Genomic DNA, 24,640 nt, shown 5'->3' with positions numbered 1-24,640 from the left:
ATCGAGTTATTTTTTTAATGATTTACTGATGAAGTAATATTTTCATTCTCACTTGCTATTCACAATCTAATTATGTAGGTTGCTATCTGTAATGGTCCATATTTGCCAGTATTTTAGATGAATATCTTCTAAATGAGGGATATTCATGATACAGAAAATGTTAATTGCTATTTGTATTTTTCTGAGAAGTTATCCGAAGTTGCCTTCTGTCCTAAACTATATACTTAAATATGTTTTATTTCAGTCGTGGCTCAACGTGCCTGCCTTGTTGCTAGTTGGCTGCAAAATGCCATTATGGTGTCTTATAATTTGTGCTTGTATCATGTTAGAACAATAGTTGACAGTATATGTGGGCTAAAAGTAAATCCATCAATGTTGTCAATAACTACGAAGCAAAGGGTAATTTTGACCACATACATATCCCGTTGGCATGTTTTCATCCTACCTATATGTCCAATTTGATGAGACATCATCGCAATAGGTACATTTTTGCCATTTAAAATGATCAACCTGATGTTTCACTATGGTGCTACCCTAAAAAGGTACAAACTGCAAGGGTACAATTATCTACCTATAACTAATGAAACAAAGGACGTACCTTACAGGGTAAGGGAAAGGGGGATGCCTAGTCAGTTGTACAACTGAATGCATTCAACTGAAATGTGTCTTCCACGTTTAACCCAACCCCTCTGAATCAGAGAGGTGCGGGGGGCTGCCATAATCGACATCCACTTCTTTCAGCGCCCGGTTAACTGCCTTGCTCAGGGGCAGAACACAGATTTTTACCTTGTCGGCTTGGGGATTCAACCCAGCAAACGTTCGGTTACTGGCCCCACTACAGTAATTAGAATTTGTACCCCTTTAAGTACAATTCGGTACCTTTTTTCTGAGAGTGTAGGGCTCTAATAAATCTGACCCAAATCAGTGAATCCCAATGCCAGCCTCTGATGGAGTACCTATTGTATTTGCCTATACCACTAAGGGGCTAATGGATGGATGCTCACTATGCTTGTGAACCATGTCTTATATCCTCAACATAGTTTATTAGGTGCACCACCCTATTCAAAAACATTGTTCGCTCCTACAGACAGTGAGTCACGTGGCTGTGGCTTACTATATAAAGCAGGCAGACAGTCATCAAGACATTCAGTTACTGTTCGATTGAACGTTAGAATAGGCAACATAAGTGACCTAAGTGACTTTGAGCGTAGTATGATTGGCAGTGCCAGGCGCACCAGTTCCAGTATCACAGAAAGAGCCAGCCTCCTGGGCTTTTCACACATAACAGTGTCTAGGGATTACCGAGAATGGTGCGACAATCAAAAAACACCCAGTCAGCGGCAGTCCTGTGGGCGAAAACAGATTGTTGATGAAAGAAGTTGAAGAAGAATGGCAAGAATCCTGCCTAGTGTCAATGGTACAGGCTTGTGTCGGTGGTGTAAGGATGTGGGAAATCTTTTCCCGGCACAACGTTAGGTCCCTTGATACCAACTGAGCAACATTTGAACGCCACACCTTGTAGAATCCATTCCCCGAAGAATTTGGGATGTTGTGGTTTCAAAGCGGGGTCCACCCCGGTACTAGATGGGTGTACCTAATAACCTGACCACTGAGTGTACATGTCATTAAGGCCCTAAACCATGGCAAGGAAGGTGCCCAACAAGGCCAATGCAGGCATCCCAGTAAAAACAGTGAATGGTGTACAGTAGAGTAGTGTCGGCTATATTCAGAGACTGCTACTAAAGATCACGTGAGAAGGCAACAAACCGTGTCAACATTATGGCCCATCTCCATGACAATCTGTGGGACCCAAGTTATGAATCAAATGGCAGCCGGGTTTTGTGGTTCAGATTATTGACTTTTGTGGTTATTCAAGTATTATGTGAAATGTTGTACTGGGAACTAAAGCCTTGGGTGTAACTTACCCAGATAATACTGTGCAGTACATAGATTGTTGAAATGAGCCCCAGCCTCCTGAAAGTCGCCAGATTGCCAGGTCTGTTTTTGTGGGTTGTGCTTCATGGGCCCACATGGTTTTAGGTGATGCCTTGCGCAGACACACACACATACACACACACACACACACTATCTAAGGTCAGAGTCCTAACTTTAGATATGTAACTCTAATTTCCTCCCAACTCTCCCACAGACATCACTGCTGTATAATTTAAATGAGAGACCTAGTTACACATGCATGTTTGTTGGGTTAGGATTCCCTGGCAGAGTAAAGGACATCCACTCATATTGAGGGGTCTATGCCTAATCTTAATTCTAAACATGTGCTTTTAGGGTAGTGTCCTGTTCTGTAGTTATGCTTCTTCCTGTACGATCAAAGCTTTTCTGCAAGACGTTATACTGTGTATTGTCTTTGTTGGAACTATTTCCAGTTAGAATGAGACTATCTTCTTTAGTGGACAGTTTTTCATCTAGTGGTTTGTTCTTAAGGAATGCCATACTAATTACACACCTACTACCATACATCGTATGTTACCAGTCATAAGTCAACTATATCCACGTGTTATAACAGTTCCATTATAAATAGCAAAGGAGCACTTACATTGGTATGGAACAAGACCCATGCTGAAATGAACTGACACCACGCTGCAATAACACTCCAGAGAACAGTGATAACCAGACATTCAAATGATCTCTGTTGTGTGTTTATGATTGTCAGAGTTATAAGGTTGGTGCTAATGATCCGTTATGATTCCCTTCCAAGGAGTAGGATCATTTTCATAACATCTTTATGTGAATACAATGACAGGCTGCCTGTGTGTGATGCATCACATGACCCTTGTTGTTTTCATCATTGTTGATTATGTATCTGAGACAGGGACCATCATTTAGAATACTTTTTTTTGCCTCTGTAACTATTTTTGAAAGTTCTTCAAATAGTTCCATATGGTAAAACAATTGGTAAGGGATCTGAAGATTATTCAAACTTTGTATCTAGGGCTAAAGATCAAGAAAGCATGCACTCGTTTACCATTATTCCAACCATTTAATGGCGGTACATTTGGAAGCAGTTAGAGGCATTTATGTAACCACATAATAGCCACTCTATCTTACTAAGTGTTGTAACACTCCACAGTCTTTTCTTTGGTGCTGGCAGACATAAAGGACATTTTGAATAAATAGCCATCATTCTACTTCAATTTCTTATATTTCACGACTTGATTTCATGTTAAACACTGCTAATGTTAACTCACCCAGTTTAACAAGCTCAATAACAGTAATTAAGTCATTTAGATGTTGTGTTATCATTGTGGCTATGAAGAAGATGATGATGATGATTATGTAGAGTTCTGGTTATTACGGCTATTAGTAAGTAGCACCAATAACTGTTTTACTTCAGTGCTGATGCATGGATTTGTTTCTTCAAACTTTTCCCACAATTTATTCTAGCTACAATTTGGTGATGATACTTGGTTGATACCTTTAGTGGTTTAAAACCTAATCTAGCTATATTAATTACTACAAGAGGCTGCAGTTATAATAGTGCCATTGTTCTGAGACTGAAATATAGCCTGACTTCATGTTCATTGAAATGACCTTGGTCTGGTCTGTCAATTGGATCTTTTGACGACTGTTTTGTATTATTAACCACATGCTGCTTAACATTGTGTCAGAAATGAGAGAAACATGGTTGAAGGGTGTTGATTCCAATTAACAGCAAGCGTCAAATGTGATAATATTTTCGACATTATTATTATTTTCGAGTAGTTAATTATGCCACAGATCAAATAAGATTAAACATGCGTTTTTTTCCCTTGCCTAAAACTCAAGATTCGAATTTAAGGATTAAGTATTGACGTTAATGGCAGTTAAGCGTGAACATGGAAGTCACACTTCTCCATGTAGTTCAAGTGAAGATTATGCCAAATCTCACGTTTTTTTTTAAACAAACAAATAAAAACATGTATTTTATTCACGCATGTCAGACTGTTTAAACCAGCTCTTTGAAATGTAATTTAAAAATTCAACCAAAATCTACTTTCAAAAATATAGATTATTCTACTAATTTACTACACAGGAAAATGTATGTTTTCCTCCCTATTATATTCATTCCGCTATAATGGTGACACAGCATGCAAGGTCCATAACTGGACAATGTTTCATGGGCAGAAAATATCCATATGGTGAAGATATATTTACACGGAAAATAGAAAACAAGGTGAAAATGCCTCGTGTCCAAGAATTGTAGGCTATTACAATACTGCAACCATGTCTGCTGTAAATTTAAAGCATGTTGCTTGCATTTGCGCAAATATTCAGTTCACAAAATGTAGGCCTAGATCACCTTTACAACAATGGACTAGGTTACTTTGATTAGCATGTATTGTGCTCCACGAATCCACTTTAGAAAACATAAATAGCCTACTATTAGGTCATTGAATGTTGTTTTTCAGAAGAAAAATGTATCCGAACGTCTCATTGAGGACTTAGACCTCATTGCGAAGAGTGGCCCCTCTAATAAAACTGTGACTTGACGTGAAACGCCCAACCTGTCCCCTGCACCAAATGGTGGTACTTTAGAGATTGCAAATACTGTCCAAGGCAGCTTTAACGTCTGGTTCATATTTGAAGAAACTGTTAGTATATGGAGAGTATTCGTCGATAATTCACCCAATGAATCGTTGTTAGTGTCTTGTTTTCAGAATGCTGATGCTATATTTATGTCCATTGTTTATGTCCAAAGTGTCGGGATCCAGCATTTTCATCAGGAAGAAAGGCTATAGGCTACGTATCTTCTCAGGGTTGGAAATATTTTAGAATCAAGCCAAACACACAAGGAGGTAAATGTGAGGCCATGGCAACACGCCATCTCTGCCAAGTGCTCAGGGAACAATGGGAAATTACATGACATTTGCAAAGAGTTGGTATGCTAAATAATTGGCATTTATTTGTGTATTAGGAATTATTTGTAGTTTTTAAAATATTTTTAGCATACATGATCAGACAGTTCTTGGGTGTAAATAAATAAATAGCGGCATGTGTACGCACACAACCATATTGTGTTGGGCTGTTGGCTACTCCTTTCATCACACTTTTAAGGCCTTATCATTCTTAAATGTTGAATATAGAACTCTTAAATTCCAGAGAGCTCTTATATTCCATGATATGTTTTTGGTTTTAAAAAATAAATACAAATTGGTACACATTCAAACGCCCAGGGTTGTTACCTTAATATTCATACGCATGTCTGGTATCCACACACAGAAGACTGATTTTTGTCTGACTACCTTTTTTTGGTGCAAAAAAAAATGTTACTGAGACCTATTCATGTTTGGTGATCCATTATTATTACGCACGACACGTTCTCCTCAATAACTTTAGTACCTGCATGATATCATACTTATTCCACATTGTAGCCTAATAGTCTAATGTATTATTTCCAAATAGTATAGCCTACTGTATTCACAAGTAACTCATACCAAATAACGCTAGTTATTGTAAAGACTGTTGTTTTGAATATGTTTTATGGACAAGTCGTTTGAAATGGAATATATTATCGTTTTCAAAGCATTGGTAATACATTTTATTTTTCCCCCTAGGAAATATTTCACCTGAGTTTATTTGCACGTGTACACCACTCTTTCTATTGTTGTCTGTCCCGCGAGGCACTCCCTTTGTCAGTTGCACAATTACGCATAGTTAATATTACCTAGGTTACAAATCAGTTTTGAAACTTACCATTCCTTATTCCTGGATTTGGGTATAGGAAAATGCCTTTTATTTTCGTGGAGAGCGAGAGAACCGTGAAATGCACCGACCCTTTTGTGAAGTCATTATGAGCCTCGACAACTGGGCAGGAAGTTTGACAATAAGGGTTATTAAGGCATTTCCTGCGTACAGTAGCTCTGTGCGCAAGTACAGCGTGTGCCATTAGGCGAAGGCTTTTTGCACCTCAAGGAGCCAAGGCGCGTGGCATCGACGCGGTACGCATGAGACATGACATAGCAGACAAACACGCCAAATACAGCATAACATACTGCACTATTGCACAATTATTCAAGAGGAGTCTTATTATACGTTTGGAAACCGTAGAGCCACGATTACATACTTAATACATGATCTTAGAAATAATGTATTAATTGAGCATATATAGGCTAGCCTAGTCACTTGCCCTGTGGTTTGTGGGTCTATCTTTGATTGAAATGAAAGAAAGGTGCTGCTTACAAACGTTATATGCTATTTGTGCGTCTTGTGTGTCTGTGATGATGGCACACAGACAGAGGCAGCCTTGAACTTGAGCATTTGCTCAGGCATGATCGTTTTGGTCTGGTCGGTGGCGGCCTAAACAGAGCCTTCAGGGAGGGCCAGACTCACTTTAAACTTGGCCTTGACCTTGAGGGCCTATTCTGATCCCTATGTAAAGACTACTGTCTGGGGGTTGTGTGCGTGCGGGGGTGTGTGTGGTGAGGGTTGGAATGAGTGAGGGGAGGGGGCTGTTGCATTTAAATAATCTGGGTAGAGGCTAAAGATGATAGTCTTTCTACCTATCCCATTTAAACACAATGTACAAATACTGACTAATGAGAAGAATCATACACTAGTTTAGACTATTTTTATTGCTAGAAACATTTTCATTATAGTTATATTGTTTGAAACATTGTCCATATCGCTGGACCTTTTGCGTCTCTCGCTGACGCAGGTCAACTATTAGATGCATAACTGCGCCATTGAGCTGAAATGTACATTTTGATACCTGATAGCAATTCCAGAAGCAGATTGACATGTATTTTCATAAAACTAGATAACATCAGTCCTACCTTCAAAATGGCAGAGTCGGAGAGGTCAAGGATTTTCCATTGCAGCAAAGGATACATTTCAGATAGAACGCCACTTTTACGCACACGCCCATGAGCATTTGCCCACTTATTCAATCTCGCTCAACACATTTGTGAACATGTAGCTTTGAAAGAGCTATACGAGCAACCAGTAACAATTGACTTATTCATTGTGTTTTCCATGTCGTTCTCTAAAAACTATGTGTTGCATTTGACGTGTGCGTTGCTTTTTTTCAACCTTTTTATTTCAGGTTTGACACGTTTGTGATATAACATGCATTTATTTATTACCTTTATTTAACTATGCAAGTCAGTTAAGAACAAATTATTATTTACAATGACTGCCTACTCCGGCCAAACCCTATCACGGACAACGCTGGACCAATTGTGCACCGCACTATGGGAATCCCAATCACGGCCGGTTGTGATACAGCCTGGAACCGAACCAGTGTCTGTAGTGACGCCTCTAGCACTGAGATGCAGTGACTTAGACCGCTGCGCCACTCGGGAGCCCCAACATACATACAACATTTACTTTAGACACGTTTAGCTATATCTCGAATAATGACAATAGGCCTGTGCATTTCAGTATAAAATACTTAAATTCATAACTACAGTCATAAACACAGAAATAATGATTACACAAAGAATATTACTCTGAAGTGCCTCAAAACCCAAATAAATCTATTTGAACTTCAGCCGTATTTTAGAAATCTTAAGACCTCCAATCCCGTTCATAAATGATCTTTACGATTCCTTCAATAATATGTTTTTAGCCATGAAACATTGATCATGATATATTAAAAAGGTGCACATAATTTACTATTAAACGTACAAAGAAGTTATTTTATGACCTCCTCCCCCGCCCCCCAAAAGTGTGGAAGGTATGTAATGTTATGTTATGCTTAGAGAATACTTTTATGACAACGATAAACTTTCTTCATGCATTTGGCAAGGAAGATTATAAGTCTTTAAATATGTCCATAACCATTGGGAAATATTCAGCATTTTACATTAGCTAATTAAATCCGAACCAAAAAGGCAAACGGTGTAACATAATCTGTTGGGTTTTGTGGTAAAATCGACATTAATAGTAATTTTGTGTGAAAGTAAAAAAAAAAAAACATGTCTTAACAGTGTTAATTTTGAATGACCATTTCTCTATGTGATGCCTATATTATTTTTATGCAATTATTTAAAGAAAAAAAAGAAAACAGTATTTTTCAAAGTAGGTTCCATTATTACTGGACTTTTGATGGAGTGATTGCCAAAGTGATTCATTCCCAGATTATCTGCGCATTCAATAGATGTCATAGGTAAAATAGCCCTCGTGCCATCATTGTATGACGTGACTTAACATAGGTAGCCCTTTTCACGGCATTTGATTTAGAATAGCGATAATTGTGATGGCTACATGCTCGTTGGTCTGCTTCCATTGGCCTTTGGAGAGGTAGACGCATGGAGCTTTGGGAAGCTTTATTCACCCTACACATCCTGTACGAAATGCACGTAGAAAAGCTTTTGTACACCGTGTTTATTGTTATGCTGTGCTTCAGAATTGTAGTCAGAGGTTGAATTGTGTTATTCGAGACAGTGTGTGTATGGAAACCGCAGAAAACACAACAATTGGGGAATAGAAAATGACAAAACAATACGCTGAAGAGCATTCTCCAAAGCAATAAAAAATAATGAATTTGACTGACATCCCCAACAAGGGTTTGTTTTATTTATCACGTGGTAAGCTTTTCATCCAATGGAGATGCGCCATTCCATGCCTTGGTCCGTTGCGTCAATACAGCTGTGGATGTAACCTGGTGTCCTACTCTGGACTTTGGTCTTTGAAACAGAATTCTCCGTCCGAATGGTGAGCGTGATATGACCACCTCCTTGGTCCTGAATCCTCGCTGGGCGGACACGGTTATGTTTGTGTATGAAAACAACTTGGATGAGTTAAACAAGAACATGGAGGGTCTGGTTGGTAGCGGCAATTTCGCGGCCAACCAATGCAGGAATCTGATGGCCCACTCCGCTCTGGGGGGTCACCCCTCTAGCTTGGTGCACAGCTCCGGCTACTCCGCGTTGGATGTATCGGGCTCAAGCTCCGGGGAACCAGGCAAGCAGTGCACACCATGCCCCGCGGTCCCTCAAGGCTCCTCCACAGGTCCCTTACCCTATGGGTACTTTGGCAACGGCTATTATCCCTGCAGAATGGGGCGGGGTTCGCTCAAGTCCTGCACCCAGCCCAGTGCGCTCAGCTACTCTGCGGAAAAATACATGGACACCCCGGTCACGTCTGAAGAATACCCGAGCCGGGCTAAAGAATTCGCGTTTTACCACGGGTACCCAAGCCCCTACCAGTCCATGGCGAGCTACCTGGACGTGTCGGTGGTGCAGACTCTCGGGTCAGGAGAGCCCCGTCACGACACGCTGCTTCCAATGGACAGCTATCAGCCGTGGGCACTGACGAATGGCTGGGGCGGCCAGATGTACTGCTCAAAGGAGCAGAGTCAAGCCGGACACCTTTGGAAATCTGCATTGGCAGGTAAAAACATATGCTCTGAACACTGTTTTAGTACACATTGTGACATGGGTTGTATAGCCTATATAAGGCACATTTAATTCACGCTTTTTCTAATGCATGATTTCGCAATATAATCACCCTTCATGTTATGCATTATTCGCAAGCCATCGAATACATTATGATTTTCAATCCCTCATTCTATCACATGTTTGGGCTGAATATTGGATGTTAATAATGTGTCTCTGTATAGGCACGCACGTTTATATGAGCGACCATTTTGGTCGTTGTAGTCTTCCTGGTTTTCTGAGTTTCTGAATACCTCATTGTAGTGTTAATTCATCAATATGTAGGCAGTTATACACTGCCGTTTCCCCCAAAAAACGCAACGTGGGTTATCCCTTTCAATGAGAAAGACTGAATTATAGAATTAAATGCACATTTTCCAGACTCCAGTTTCTCTTTGTTGTCCATTACAGATGTAGTGGCCCACCAACACGATGGCAACTCCTTTCGTCGTGGTAGAAAGAAAAGAATACCGTACACCAAGATGCAGCTAAAGGAACTGGAAAAAGAGTATGCCGCCAACAAATTCATCACGAAAGATAAGAGGAGAAAGATTTCAACAGGAACCAACTTGTCGGAAAGGCAGATTACGATCTGGTTTCAAAACAGGAGAGTTAAAGAGAAGAAGTTCGTGGCCAAAGTCAAGACCAGTGCGCCGTAGCCAGCCAGGCTTGAGCTAGACGATTTGGATGAGGGACATTGTTTTTGGTGTATGAACAAAAAATGAAGGAAAGAAAACGTCGACGTGGTACTTTTTTTTGGATTGGGATTTGTTTTGCTATTTTGCCTGCGCAAATTGCATCTCCAATTCGTCTTTTGAAAATAATAAATAAAACAAGAACCAAGCCCTCTAAAGACAATATTTTAGAGGCCTGTAAATACAGCACTTGCCTGCTTTAATGTAACACTTAAATCTGCTTAACTGTTTAACTCGTGCCATACATGAAGGTATATATAGGCTATATGTTAGGTATGTCAATGTTGTTACTGCTGTAGACTAGGAAACGTATTATGCAATCATATTCCCAATATTTACTGTTTATAACGCTTGTAAAACAGTACTTATGAAAAAATATAGCGTAATGCTTAATAAATTGTTTTAATCCCAGTATGTTGTATAAATTAAATGTTACTTCGTGGAATATATGTGTTATATATGTGAATCTGTTTGCAAACCCTGTTTATATAGGGATAGTTAAAGATAAAAATAGAATAATGATTGGTAGAAGTACACATTGAAATATGGATGGTCTAAGACCAAGAAATGGAGTTCAGAAATTCCAGTGTAATGTAAAGTTACATTCAAACCGTTTATAATATATTTTAAATATGAGTTTTACGCATTAAGTTAGTGATGCATTTTACATATTATGCTCCATCATGAAAGCTGCATCAAAACTTCTTTTTTTAAATTCCAACTTTTAAAGTGTCCATACTCTCTACAAATAATCTCGTGCTTTTCATGCCAAATAAGTCTTTCCGAGGGTCATGATTTTGGTGATGGGCAAAAGCTACTGTGCCGTTTGTGCCAAATATATTATTTATTAAAAACTGGGTGGTGAATGCTGATTGGCTGACAGCCGTCGTATATCAGACTGTATACCACTGGTATGACAACATGTATTTTTACTGTTCTAATTACGTTGGTAACCAGATTATAATAGCAATAAGGCTCTGCTGGGGTTTATGGTATATGGTCAATATACCACAGCTAAGGACTGTGTCCAGACACTCAGCACTGTGTCGTGCGTAAAAACAGCCCTTAGCCGTGGTATATTGGCCATATACCACACCCGATCGGGCCTTATTGCTTAAATATACTTTGAAAGTTGAAGGCCTGCAAACACAGCCATATTTGAAATGGCTAGCTATGATGTGTTGTATGTTATTACTTAGCCTCACTTGTATCAGCTATTGATGCTCTTATTACTGCTTCATTAATACTCTTGGAACCCTTGGGCGTTTACGCAGGCCTAGGCCAATAGGCTACTTCAAAATATATATCAATAGTTTAGACCGGATTTTGTTCATTTGGTAGGCCTATTTAAAATGAGCATAATTACTAGCCTATTCAATACGAAATCAGTCAAATACGGCTACAAAGGTTAAACTGACTTCAGCTATAGGCCTTTATATGCAAACTAAAACAAATGAAAATCACTTCAAGCGTCAAGAAATTAGTTGCATATTCAATATTTGTTGTTAGTCTATATGTCCTGTTCTAGGTGGATACGAGAAATGTTTTGATGTTCAAGAAGAAAACAGAGCACAAGCCAACTGCAGACTTCCATAATCCGGCCTTGACCTTAAGTGTCACGTGGTCCCCACCTTCAGTTGTTCATATCTCGGATATACAGTAAATCTCACAACGTTAATAATATTTTGTAGCAATATTGTTTGGGGTGGCAGGTAGCCTAGTTGTTAGAGCGTTGTACTAGTAACCGAAAGGTTGCAAGATCATATCCCCGAGCTGACAAGGTACACATTTGTCGTTCTGTCCCTGTTCCTAGGCCTTCATTGAAAATAAGAATTTGTTCTTAACTGACTTGCCTAGTTAAATAAAGGAAGACATAGTTTTTATGGAAAAGACTCTTAAAGTAGCTTCTAGCCTTGGTTCCCCACACATGCTTCCATTCGTGTTGAGAGGACCTCATAGTGGCTATCCTCCTGCGTAACTATGAAATAATATTCGCCGAATGTTCGCTCGTTTGGATAAGCAATTTTATGCACTATAATCTGTTTTACAGTCTTTTGAGACGCGATTTACGTATATGTCCGGTTCCGAAAAGTTTAATTGTTGGATAGTGAGCAGAGCAAAGGCGCGCTCCGGCTGCATACTACTCTTAACGCCGGTCTAGGTTAGTCAGGGTGTAAAAGGTGCGTCGTTATTCAAAGGCTGCACATCATCACCTTTGCATCGTCCTGTTGCTTTCATTTCGCTGGGCTCTGTTTTAAAGTCAGTTGACACAACACATAGGCATGTATTTCTCTCATTGGTGAAATATAGACACTTTTGGGGAATGTTGCCCATGGAAAAATTTAGCAGAGCGAGATTTCGGATTAAAGCATATACTACCGACGCATTGATGAAGACCATACCATAATATACCACAATACCATATTATGTATTATAATATGTGCCATATGTAGCCTTGGCAACGCTGCATAAAGTAATGTAATAATAATACACTACTACTAGCCACATAGTCAGAACAGTGTTCATTTTCAAAATGTAGGTTATTTCAGTTTTCCATTGATAAATGCAACAACTGCAAAGACGAGCTGAAGCACTAGTCTTACGGTCCAACCTGGATTGGGGACGTTTGTGCTTTGGTATGGATTCTGACAGAATTTGAGAGCAACGACATCAAAGCCCATTCAACACTGTAGATAATGATGCCAGCGCTTCAGGTCGTACATTTCCTTCTGCGGCTTTACTCATAGCGAGAGACGTTTGGAAACCCATCTGAGTTTTTTGGTATTCCAACCCAAACCCACAAATGTTATTATATTATCTTGGTGCTACTCTCAGAACCAGACATCACTTGACGTACGAGACCAAAATAAAACGATTAAAAACACGTGGAGCTATTAGACCTCATAGGCCCATTTCAACACAGCCTAAGGCGCTTGTTTGTATCACTTTTTTTTTTGCTGACAGAGGAACAAATGAGCCTGAGTGTTCAGCTGTATGTGCCCCGTAGCATTTCTATTCAGGTAAGCCTCAGTAAATAGCAATGCCTGCCATTTGAAACCTTCTTTGTAATGTTGTTATTTCAGTTCCATTGTGTTAAATACAATTTCAAGATGTATTTTCCCCCTGTATATCTAATTAAGTTTGGGCTTTATACTAAATGATTTCTAAACATGGCCTATAGCCAATTCATGGCGATTTTGAATGGACCGGTCATTTCTCAGTCCAAGATTTCACGGCATGTGCAGTGCTGCTTTTCAGACCAACACAGCTTAGGCTAGACGTGTCTTGCACCGAACTGTGCTAGGCAATAAATGCAGAACACCATTCCTTCCACCGTTGGTTAACATTGAACTTGACAAAAGCATTCTAACAAACGGCGCGTCTGCTTTGTGTTTACGTTGTGGTTTAATGGGAGTTCCTTCTCCTTTAGAAAACGCACAATGTGAGAGCATCAAGCACGGAAGTAGCTTTCCACCAGCAATACAATAAAGCTGCAATTTTCCCTTAGTTGAAATACCAGACCCTATCATTCATTGTTTTACTCTTGAATAGTACATTGTAATGGGTCGATATTTTATCAATGTATAGGAATATAGCCATTTCCCATTTCGTATGACCTGCATCCACTTCAAGGACTTTAACGTGCATCTGGGCCTATCCCACTCTGGAGTGACGGATGATTGATGCTGTAGTGCCGCAGTACTGACGCAATAGTGTGGTTTTTGTTGAACGTTGTCTTCACTGTTATCATCATTTTGCTTTTGTCAATTTAAGATATTCTCATAACTCAAACGCTCCGAGACTTGAGTGTGCTGTATACCCAAATACCAATACAATATTACGGTTTAGGAGTATAGCCTATATTTTTGCTCAAGATTCACCGAGGTATAAACTTTAAACATAACCATAAAGAATAGCATGTCGTGGCTTTTTGAAGTAGGCAACATATCTTATCATCATCACACAACATTCCAACTCTGAATAAAGTGCCATTTCAAAGTGTGACGAATTCTAAACGAATGTATTTTATTACTGCTCCATTAATACTCTTGGAACCCTTGGAAGTTTACGCAGGCCTAAGGCCAATAGGCTACTTCAAGATATATATGAATGGTTTAGACAGGATTTTGTTAATTGATAGGCCTATTTCGTTTTAAAATTAAAATCAGTCAAATACGGCTACAAAGGTTCAACTGACTTCAGATATAGGCCTTTATATGCAAACTAAAACAATTGAAATTCACCTCAAGCGTCAAGAAGTGAGTTGCAGATTCAATATTGGTTGTTAGTAATTTATGTCCTGTTCTGGGTGGATACGAGGAATGTTTTGATGTTCAAGAAGAAAACGGAGCATGAGGCAAATGCAGACTTCCTTAATCCGTCCTTGACCTTGAGTGTCACGTGCTCACCAGATCAGCAATACCGTTTGTCTCAAGCTAATCATGAATATTTATACGGGGAACGGGAGTTTCTATGCCCCTATGAATAGCCTATAGCCACCGTTATGCTAGATCTGATTATCTTCAGTTGTCCATATCTCGGATATACAATGAATCTCACAACGTAAACAATATTATGTGTCAATCTTGTCATGGAAAAGGCTCTCAAAGTAGCTTCTAACCTTGGTTCCCCACACATGCTTCCATTCGTGTTGAGAGGACCGCATAGTGGCTATCCTCCTGCGTAACTATGAAATAATATTCTCCGAATGTTCACTCGTTTGGATAAGCAATTTTACACACTATAATCTGTTTTTACAGTCTTTTGAGACGCGATTTACGTATCTGTCCGGTTTTGAAGTAGGCAACCGATCTTATCATCATCACACAGCATTCCAACTCTGGAGAAAGTGCCATTTCAAAGTGTGACGCTCAAAACTAATTTATGGATAGGGCAGGCTATGTCACATATTGGCTATTCATGTATGCTTTAATATCATAGTTAGGTCTACTTTACTTTATTCGATTTATTTGACAGGGAGAATGTTTATGTCTGTGAAAATTGACGGGTATTTGGAAGCAAATGTAAAATATATATTTTAATACGCCTATTTTCCATTTGAGTATTTTGTCTGATAATATGAACTATTGCGATAGGAAAGTTACACAAAGTTAAATGGAGAAAAGCAGTTTAATAATTGTTAACCTATTGAAACGACTTAATTCTATTAAATGTTTTTGGACATTAGGCCACGTTAGGTCTATTTTAGATTTTAGACATTCGGCCACTCAGGCTAATATTTGAACCTCCTGAGTGTGCTTTAAAATACTCTTTTTTTTTAAACAAGGCAGATTACAAATGATTATGTAAATCTGTCGATGTTAAAATATGAATGTTTTGACAGTGCTTTTGGTGGCTGGCTTTGAAGACAAGAAGGAGAGTCCAAGCTACGACCCGCGATGACTTCCATGTCAATATCCCTCCAGCTGGCCGTCCCAAGAGCATGCTTCATTTCTAGAATGCCAGACTCTTCTCTCTCAAGTTCACGTCCACCCCCCCCCACAGTTTACTACACTCTCACTTTGCAGACTCCTCCTCCCCTAGTCTGCATTGCGGACAGTCTTTTGTCACACGGTGGACTTTGCAGTTGAACTTGAGACACCTTGTAAACAATAAGTAGTCTGGCCCTTGTCTGGACAGAGGTGGTCAATGGACCTGAGGCTCAAAAGGTGTCCGCTGCATGCTGGAGGAAGAGGAAATGACTCTACACACCAGGCCTCCAACAATGCACCTAGAAATAGTGATCAGCTCAGTCTGAGCTCCCTGAGCTGCAAGGTGACACATATTCCTACGTGGTTTAATGAATTGAGGATAGGACCTGCATTCCCATATTGGCAAAAACGGGGACAATATCAAAATCACATAAAAACATTGACGATATTTATATATTTGGGGCGGCAGGTAGCCTAGTGGTTAGAGCCAGTAAGCGAAAGGTTGCTGGGTTGAATCCCCGAGCTGACAAGGTAAAAAATCTGTCGTTCTGCCCCTGAACAATTCAGTTAACCCACTGTTCCCCGGCAGGCCGTCATTGTATATAAGAATTTGTTCTTAACTGACTTGCCTAGTTAAATAAAGGTCAAATAAATAAATATACAATATTTACAAAGATAAACATTATATATATATATATATATATATATGTGTAAGAAGATATTGTGGGTAAAGATCATGGATGAAAATCACCACCTAACGACCCGTTTAAAACGGCACAACACTAATAGTCTAGCTAAACTGTAGCTGAGCTAGAATTTACCCAAATGTGTGCTTTAATAAAGAGCCTATAGATTGTAGAAACAAGTGATGTTTCTTACAACCACATCAGCTGGTGCCAACACTAGTCCAATAGGGTATGAACTCAACTGCAAATATTTTCTGGCGGTGCACGTGCTAAAGTTTACTGCCCTTACAAGTGGTCAAATGTGCTATTTTGAACGGCTCACAAGAATATGGCTACACCCAATTTTAGGATTGGAATGTCTTTTTTTGTTGCTGAGCAAAATAAATTGTTGGCCTAGCGCTGTGTAGATGCTCAAAAGTTACATACGCCTATCGTTTTCAACAATGTATCTGTTTACCCTATATGTTGCCAACATAGTAGTAGTATTATTATTAGGCATGTTAGCTCTGTAATAATTATAATTAATAAAAACCTAAAAAGCGTAGGGCTATTCTAATGTTTATTGTAGGTCTGTATCTTGAATTAATTATATGAAAGTAACAGTGATAATTGCAACCAATAACTCTGTTTTAAAACTATTTAATGTATTTGTTTTATGTACGCCCGCCACATATTCACATTAAGATACCAAACTCCTAGCCAAAGCTGGATACTTACTTACTGACATTACATTTGGAAAGGAGAGATTAAGATTCATTGATAAGCCTCTAGTCGTGTTAGGTATGTTTGTATGCCATTATTTACCTTCCTTGCATAGTGTCATGCCAAAGGTTATTGATAGGCCCATACGCCAGCAAAGGTACTTTTGGATAGACGCATTCAACCAGGCCTAGACTATTATATTTTCAGCTACCGGATATGGCTGAATAAATGGGGCTCTGGGAGACAAGGCTAGGCTACTTACAGGAAAAGAAATTAACAATATTTAAGATGAATAAAGACTATACTGAAAATAATTTGACAGGTAATTATACTAAAGTGTGACAGCATGAACTTGGCCTGCCTTTTGGCCATGCGCTAGGCTACTCAGTGTATATCTTGAATCTGGTTAGGGTTGTGTTTTCTTTTCTTATGTCTCCAGGGGATCTGGGAGCAGCGGGAGAGGTGTTGGTGTTGACAAACAGGAACACGAGTTGGAACTCTCGAGCGCGCTAATGATCACCAGCCCACCCCCGCGCAATGGAACCACATCATAACATCGTTCGGATTGAGAAGAAAAGCCCGCTTACTTAAACCGAGATCAACATAACTTTAAGACTACGCAGTAAAATAACCAATTGTATTGGCATGCAACACACAACTCATCTGTGAGATTTTACGGGGCACTACAATTATGTGGACCTTATAAATCGGAGTTGGTTTAGGAAGAAAGTGAGGCAACGTTCTGCATTGTACTGGGCTAATATTGGTTCCATTATTTTCCCTGTCATTTAAATCATTTACGTACTGACCTCCAGTTTTAGAACCTAGTTATTATGTTATAACTGTTAGCTACATTTGGATGTATTTAGCCCACCAATAATTAATTTCAATAACATTATGCTGAATGTATTGTCAATAATCATATATGGCTTTACAGGTTAACTCATGGCCTACAATTGCAAAAATAATTTTAAACATTTCGTGTATCGGAACCGAATAACACAAATATAGCTATATCTACCATGTTAATTAGGTAATTGTAAGCAACAACCTCCATCTTTCACATTGACCTGTTGTGTGGAGATCTCCTTAAAGGAACAGTTCACCCAAATTACAAAATTACACGTTGGTTTCCTTACATATGACAGCAATCCATGCTTTGGTTTAGTTTCCCTTTCCGGGTGCGAATATTTTAGCATTTGTGGCACAAATCCCATTCAAGTCATGGGACTGATATTAGCATTTAGTTCAAAACGTCTAAATGTGACTTTGTCGAGCTTCACGAATAATTTGAGATACTTAGGATGATTTGGACATGATACGCAAGAAATGCTCATATCGGTCCCATGACTTGAATGGGATTTGTGCCACGAATTCAAAAACATTAGCATGTGGAAACAGTGCCCAAGGGAAACTAAACCGAAGAATGGATTGCTCTCATACCTTGCCCATTGATTGCTTACAGGGTAAGGAAACCAATGTGTAATTTTGTAATTCGGATAAACTATCCCTTTAACCTTGCTCCATGCCTTCCACACTTTAAAATCTGACTCTGTACATCTGGATGAGTTGTGTAACTAGAATCATAATGAAAGGCGTGGATGTCTTTAGCAGCCCGGTGCACTAGCCCGCTGGCATCGCGTGGATGTGGTCCAGATGTGTTGGGCCGCACCAGAGGGCAGAGGTGCCCTACGCGAATCAGCAGCGTGTTAGAGGCCGAGGCCAAATTGACCTTACTCGCATTTTCTGGTTGCCGATTCCATATTTCGATGGCCAGTAAAAGGGGAATTTTGTATCATGACGTGGGTGGTTTGTCAACACCTCACGCCAGACATTGCTCTCCGGGGCGGTGGTGTAGCCTATAATGGACAAGTGTCGATGCCAGGTGTTGGAGTGTATCAGCGAAACCGCAGTTCACAAAATATATATATTTATCGTGGTTTTTGCAGGCCGTTGTGTATTTTAACGTTTTTCCAAAACAATAACTCACAAAATCGTTAATAACCTGTAATTCGGTTAATTCATTCTCTACAGCCATAATTGATCACATTTTTCTTCGGCAGACAGTAGCTTCCAGGGTTATAAACCCTTAAATTAGCCTAAATTGGGATACCAATTGTTGTACAACTTCAGAATTGTGCAGGTTTAAGATATATAGACAACGTTATATTAATGTTGTAACCTGTATGGGTACATATAGAGTAAGTAACAGCTGGTGAACAAAGTAATCGAATGCAATATTTTTAATCCGAATTGTTACATGTTTGATCGACTAATCTATTGCATTCCCATTTGGAGATATGAATCAGGCCTGCTGTGTTTGACCTCTGATACTATTCAAAACGTTTAGTGGTTCTGTGATATAAATTCTAAACGTAATATGCTACAAATTTCTTTATTTCGATAAGTGCGTCAACAAAGACTCATTTAGCCGTATTAGTTCTAGAGGGAGAGAGAGAGACTCGCAAATGCAGGCTTCAATATGACCAATCGATTACAATTGGAAGTTGTTGAACTGTTAATACATTTAGCCTGAATGTAGAAACCGATAGGCCACAGTGAGCAGTAAAATGATAAATTATCAATACCTACTGCACACAAACTTCTTATAATGAAAAATCTAGGCTACTGAAAGAGCTACTGCCTAAATACTGCCATGCGGGATCTTATGCATCCATCAGATTGTGCGATTTTTTTGTCACGCATAAGCAAATGCTGTCATGTCAAATACCTCAGATTTAGCTGGAAAACATGTAAATACTGGGCTGTAATTTTGCATTCTAAAAAATATTTGCTCTTATTGTCGTATGAAGTATCTCTAGAGGCTTTGATAGCGGTTCAAAGACAATAAGCTGTTTGTTTATGGTATTGCTTTTTAACCAAAACAATAATATGTATTGTATTCAATTCCGATCGTGAGTTTTGCTATTCATCTATGCCTTATCTTTTCAAATCTTGATTAAAATGTATTTGATCCTACGTAAACTATTCGGAACAATACAAGAGAATCAGATGAAAATGGTAAAAACGTATTTATGTATGGTCCAAGTTGTTCTTGAGTCGACCTGCCTCGAGCTGAATTTCTCTCTTCCCTGTTCACCTTGTAAAAAGTACTTTCCAACAATAATATCTATCGAAAAAAGTTTACAGCAGAAGCTTTCTTATTTTATGGATGTTTAATTGTCCTTTTATAAAATAGGATGTTGCAATTGAATACTCAAATCATATGGCACATTTTGTGCTCCCAGACACAGAGCGGAGGCCTATATTTTCTGACACTCAACAAGTTTATCATTACCTTCTCGCACGTACCGATTAATCTTCATGAATCATGAATACTTTTTTTGGGACTTCAGTGGTTTCTCTTTTTTTCAGTATGTAAAATTGCAATTTTGTGCTAGCCTTGTTATGAGTTAGCCTACTCGTGATGTTTTGCAATGTTATGCTTGATGATTGACATGATAAAGAAAATAATGTATTGAAATTGTATTCATATTTGATGAATAGCCTATTTCCCAGTCCCAATTGTTTATACACTTCTAGGCTGCACTATAAACTTGTAGAATATAGTTGTGTTAAAATATGATTGGTACATTTGATATGAATTCGTATGCATAGTCAAAGAGACAGGCACTTTTGTGCAACATCCTTCTCTTCAGTAAATCGGCTCTCTTCTGCCATCTTGCGTCGTTTTGAGTGACATGCAACCAGATAGTTGCATTAAACGTCCACTAGTAGGCTACCCATGAGGTCGGTGTAAGAATTTTCCTTCAAGGGAATTGTGCACAGACCGCACTCACAAACCAAATATACAAATCTTTAGATCGGGATTTGACATCAAGTAGAATAAGGAGAGTTACAGAAATGAAACTTTACACAGACAGAAGAGAATTTCTTGGTTTTGTCAGCTTTCACGGTCACTCAAGGTCAAACGAGATCTTGAAGCGAGAGCCTCTGATTAGAGAACGGCCTAGGGTTTTACGATTTCTTTCCAGTGACGACATAGGCAGCTCGTTTTACAGGAAGGCTCTTTATTGAATTGTTCTCGCTCTGATAGGCACCCGGGACATTGAGCGTGTGTTCCCCCATCTTAATTGTCTGTCCGAGGCAACAGAGTCACTGAAATACACAACTATAAAATACTTCACCCTTGTCCAATGATCTAGATTGGCTGTCACCAAATATATATGAATGAAAAATAAAACTCAGGAGTTATTGGAAAATACTTCTTCGCATTGTGCAGTTTTGCTTCCATTTTGAGAAGTATGACCTATATGACTACATGCGTTTTGCATGCTTTTGAATTAATCAACTGGCTTAGTGGTTTAATTATAAGTATCAATGTTAGTCAGTCCTAGAAGTTGGGTATTCATCCATCATGAGAGCACGGGTTACCTATCATCATCTTTACATGTCGATGTTTGATTGCTTACCACAGGTGCTGGTAGAGCCTACTGTAGGCCATGTACAGTATACTATACATTATGTCATTCTTCATAATGTTTCATTGATGTTTAAGTGTGATGTACATTTGATGCACAGCGACAACAATCTGCCCAACAGGCTAAACATGACTAAAACACAGTTTCCATTCAGAATGCAGTTTATTAGATATTGGGCCTTTGTTAAAATGAATACCATGTACATGTAATATACTGCATGCATAACAAGTAGGCAGAGTGGAAACCAAGGGAAATACTTTATGAATATGCTCTTACCCTTGTAAAACGGACTATCCTACCGATCCTTGACTTCGGTGATGTCATTTACAAAATAGCCCCCCAACACTCTACTCAGCAAACTGGATGTAGTCTATCACAGTGCCATCAGCTTTATCACCAAAGTCCCATATACTACCCACCACTGCGACCTCTATGCTGTCGTTGGCTGGCCCTCACTACATATCCGTCGCCAAACCCACTGGCTCCAGGTCATCTATAAGTCTTTGCTAGGTAAAGTCACACCTTATCTCAGCTCACTGGTCAAATACCTCAGTGCCAACACTTCCTTTGGCCGCCTTTCCTTCCAGTTCTCTGCTGCCAATGACTGGAACGAATTGCAAGAATCTCTGAAGCTGGAGGCTTTTATCTCCCTCTCTAACTTTAAGCATCAGCTGTCAGAGCAGCTTACCGATCACTGTACATGTACACAGCCAAATAGCACACCCAACTGCCTCATCCCCATATTATTACTTACCCTCTTGCTCTTTTGCACCCCAGTATCTCTGCTTGCACATCATCATCTGCACAAATATCACTCCAGTATTAATGCTAAGTTGTAATTATTTTTGCCTCAATGGCCTATTTATTGCCTACATCCCTACTCTTCTACATTTGCACACGCTGTACATAGATTCTTTCTATTATTGTTGTATTTTGTGTTATTGACTGTACGTTTGTTTATGTGTAACACTGTGTTGTTGTTTTTGTCGCACTGGTATGCTTTATCTTGGCCAGGTCGCAGTTGTAAATGAGAACTTGTTCTCAACTGGCCTACCTGGTTAAATAAAGGTGAAATAAATATTTTTTTATCAACATGTTTATTTCATCACAGGCTTTTTCAGGCTGAAGTAATTACCAATCAATGTCTCCGTCCTCCTGGATTCCAGAGCGATTGTGAATGATGGTTCATAGTGGACCCACCATTGCATCTTTCTTTCCCACTGCAGAGGGGCAGACCAGAACAGTACATCTAAGGGCTGTGGACTGATAGAGAGAATGGAACAATGATGGAAAGAGGAAGATTTTGGGATGACATTGAAAGTGCTCTTAAAATAATTATGGGTTGAATTGAAAAGCACGTCTATTGTGGTCTGATATATCAACATGTTGGAAGAGAGTCTCTGCACAGGGTGTCATTGTTAAGCAAGATTTCGGCCATATGAATTGGATTAATATGCTAATTGCAAGCAGACCATCCAAATCATACATTTTTGGGCCAAAAGTGTGCAAGCTAGTCAGATCAAAATTTGGTTGTGCATCGGCAGTTTTTGTCTTGTTTTGTGAGTCACTGACAGTCACTCAATTAGCCATGTCAGCTTCAAATTTTTACATTGGTAAGTTAGTCTAGCCAGTTATCTAAACTTAATTATAGTACACACCGGGCATGCAGGGCACGTGCCCAAGGGCCCGGACCTCCAGGGTGCCCCATTGATTTTCTAAGTCACTCTCAAGCATGGCATAAGTCATGGCAAAATGTGTAGAATTGCAGGAAATTAACTTCAAAACATACATTTTTTCTCTTCTGTCACAGAAAATGTTGCCTGCTTGGAAGGGGGACCCCCCAACCAAATATTGCTTAGGGCCCCAAAAGGCTAGAGCCGGCCCTGGATTGAAGTAGACAAACACATCTGTGATGAGTCTGCTTTTCACATTTGTTCTTGTGTAAAACAATGTTTGGTTGTTAATCTCCATGGACAGTCTGTTTCCTGTGTCTGTCACAGGCCTCATTTATATACAGATGCTGCAGTGAAACTTAAATATCTATATCTGGGCATTTGTGATTAAAGCTAGTATCCTTAGTTGCTACATCCATTTTTGGACTTATAAATTGACAATATATACCCATTGATTCTTGAAGAATACAACTTAAATGCCTCATGAGCTTATTTCAATGGTTGTATCCCATCAGAACCCAAAATGTAAGCTTGTTTTACTTCAATGTTTGTAAACAATATAAATGTAAATAAACACCGTATAGCTTTAAAGCATGGTTAAAACGACCATTTTGATATCATGGATGGTCAGTCCCTTGCATCCATACCTCTGTCTATGAATTTGATAGTGGATACATTTCTCCATGCCTCTATTTTTTTTCAAAATAGAGGCAGGGTGTTGGCTTTGTTATTGTTTCAATTAAGGATTCTAGCTTTAAAGGGTGCAAAATACATCAGTAATGTTGAATGAAAAGAGAGTAGATTTTCACTGCCTTATTGTTTTCAGGCAGACACCAGTACTTTCCACTGCAAACCTTTGCATACATAAATCAGCTTTTAGTTTTCTTGCACCTTATTTGTGGAAGAATCTTCAAAATGTTCTGACATGTGATGTTTTGGTGCCTCTACGGCAATTCAGAAAGCTGATTTGAGGACCTTATTACTGAAGAATGTGTTTGTTTTTTATGACCTTGTTTTTCGTTCTGCTTGCATTTTTGTATTTACATTGATTTGTGTATTTTCTGTCATTTCTGTAATTCAGGGCTCATCTGTAAAAGAAACCTTGGTCTCAGTATGACTCCCTGATAAAAAATGAAGAGTAAATTAAATACAGGAGTCAAAGTTAGGCAACACTGTCACCTTCTGGTCATAGTATAGTATTGCACACCGAAGGCAGACGTTCTCTCTAACAGTCAACTCAAAGTATCAATGCAAAAGCATAGCTCTTTGCAGATTTTTTTGTCCATATATTCGTGGGATAAATAAGATGGTTTCTACAAAATCTAAAATACGGAGCAATTTTGAAATACATAGCATATTAACGGGAAATACAGAATGAATCCATTGACATTTGAAAGGATAACACATCCCGCAATACCAATGATTTAAAGCATGCTGTTCTGATATCTATTTATAAACATGCAATTAAAAGAAAAAAAATCAGTCTTCTACACAATGAACACCCCACTACTAAGAAGCAAGCACCTTAATAATAAATGAATAACAATAACAAATAACAATCTATTTACTTGTCTTCTTCTCTCGCCTCTCCTCGTTTTCGAGTTATGATAATAGTAATAATGATAATAATAGT

The 24,640-nt window shown here is 39.0% G+C and overlaps 1 protein-coding gene across 1 annotated transcript; it reads left to right on the top strand.

Annotated features, from left to right (window-relative positions):
* The first annotated feature begins 8,131 nt into the window (after nucleotides 1–8,131).
* Nucleotides 8,132–10,443, top strand: LOC112225826 (homeobox protein Hox-B13a-like). Its single transcript, XM_024389921.2, has 2 exons — nucleotides 8,132–9,333; nucleotides 9,789–10,443. Exons 1-2 carry the CDS (start codon nucleotides 8,667–8,669, stop codon nucleotides 10,034–10,036), a joined length of 915 nt encoding a protein of 304 aa, XP_024245689.1. The 5' UTR covers nucleotides 8,132–8,666; the 3' UTR covers nucleotides 10,037–10,443.
* Nucleotides 10,444–24,640: the final 14,197 nt, after the last annotated feature.

This window comes from Oncorhynchus tshawytscha, linkage group LG27 (assembly GCF_018296145.1).
Source record: "Oncorhynchus tshawytscha isolate Ot180627B linkage group LG27, Otsh_v2.0, whole genome shotgun sequence".
NCBI lineage: Eukaryota > Metazoa > Chordata > Actinopteri > Salmoniformes > Salmonidae > Oncorhynchus > Oncorhynchus tshawytscha.
The sequence above is the reverse complement of the archived record's forward strand: the minus strand, read 5'-3'. Positions and strand labels throughout refer to the sequence as shown.

What these genes read in the sequence shown, in the direction of transcription:
- LOC112225826 (XM_024389921.2), top strand. Translation starts at nt 8,667, where the DNA reads ATGACCACCTCCTTGGTCCTGAATCCTCGCTGGGCGGACACGGTTATG. An exon ending in TTGGAAATCTGCATTGGCAG is followed by an intron (nt 9,334 to 9,788) that starts GTAAAAACATAT and finishes TGTCCATTACAG; the next exon opens with ATGTAGTGGCCCACCAACAC.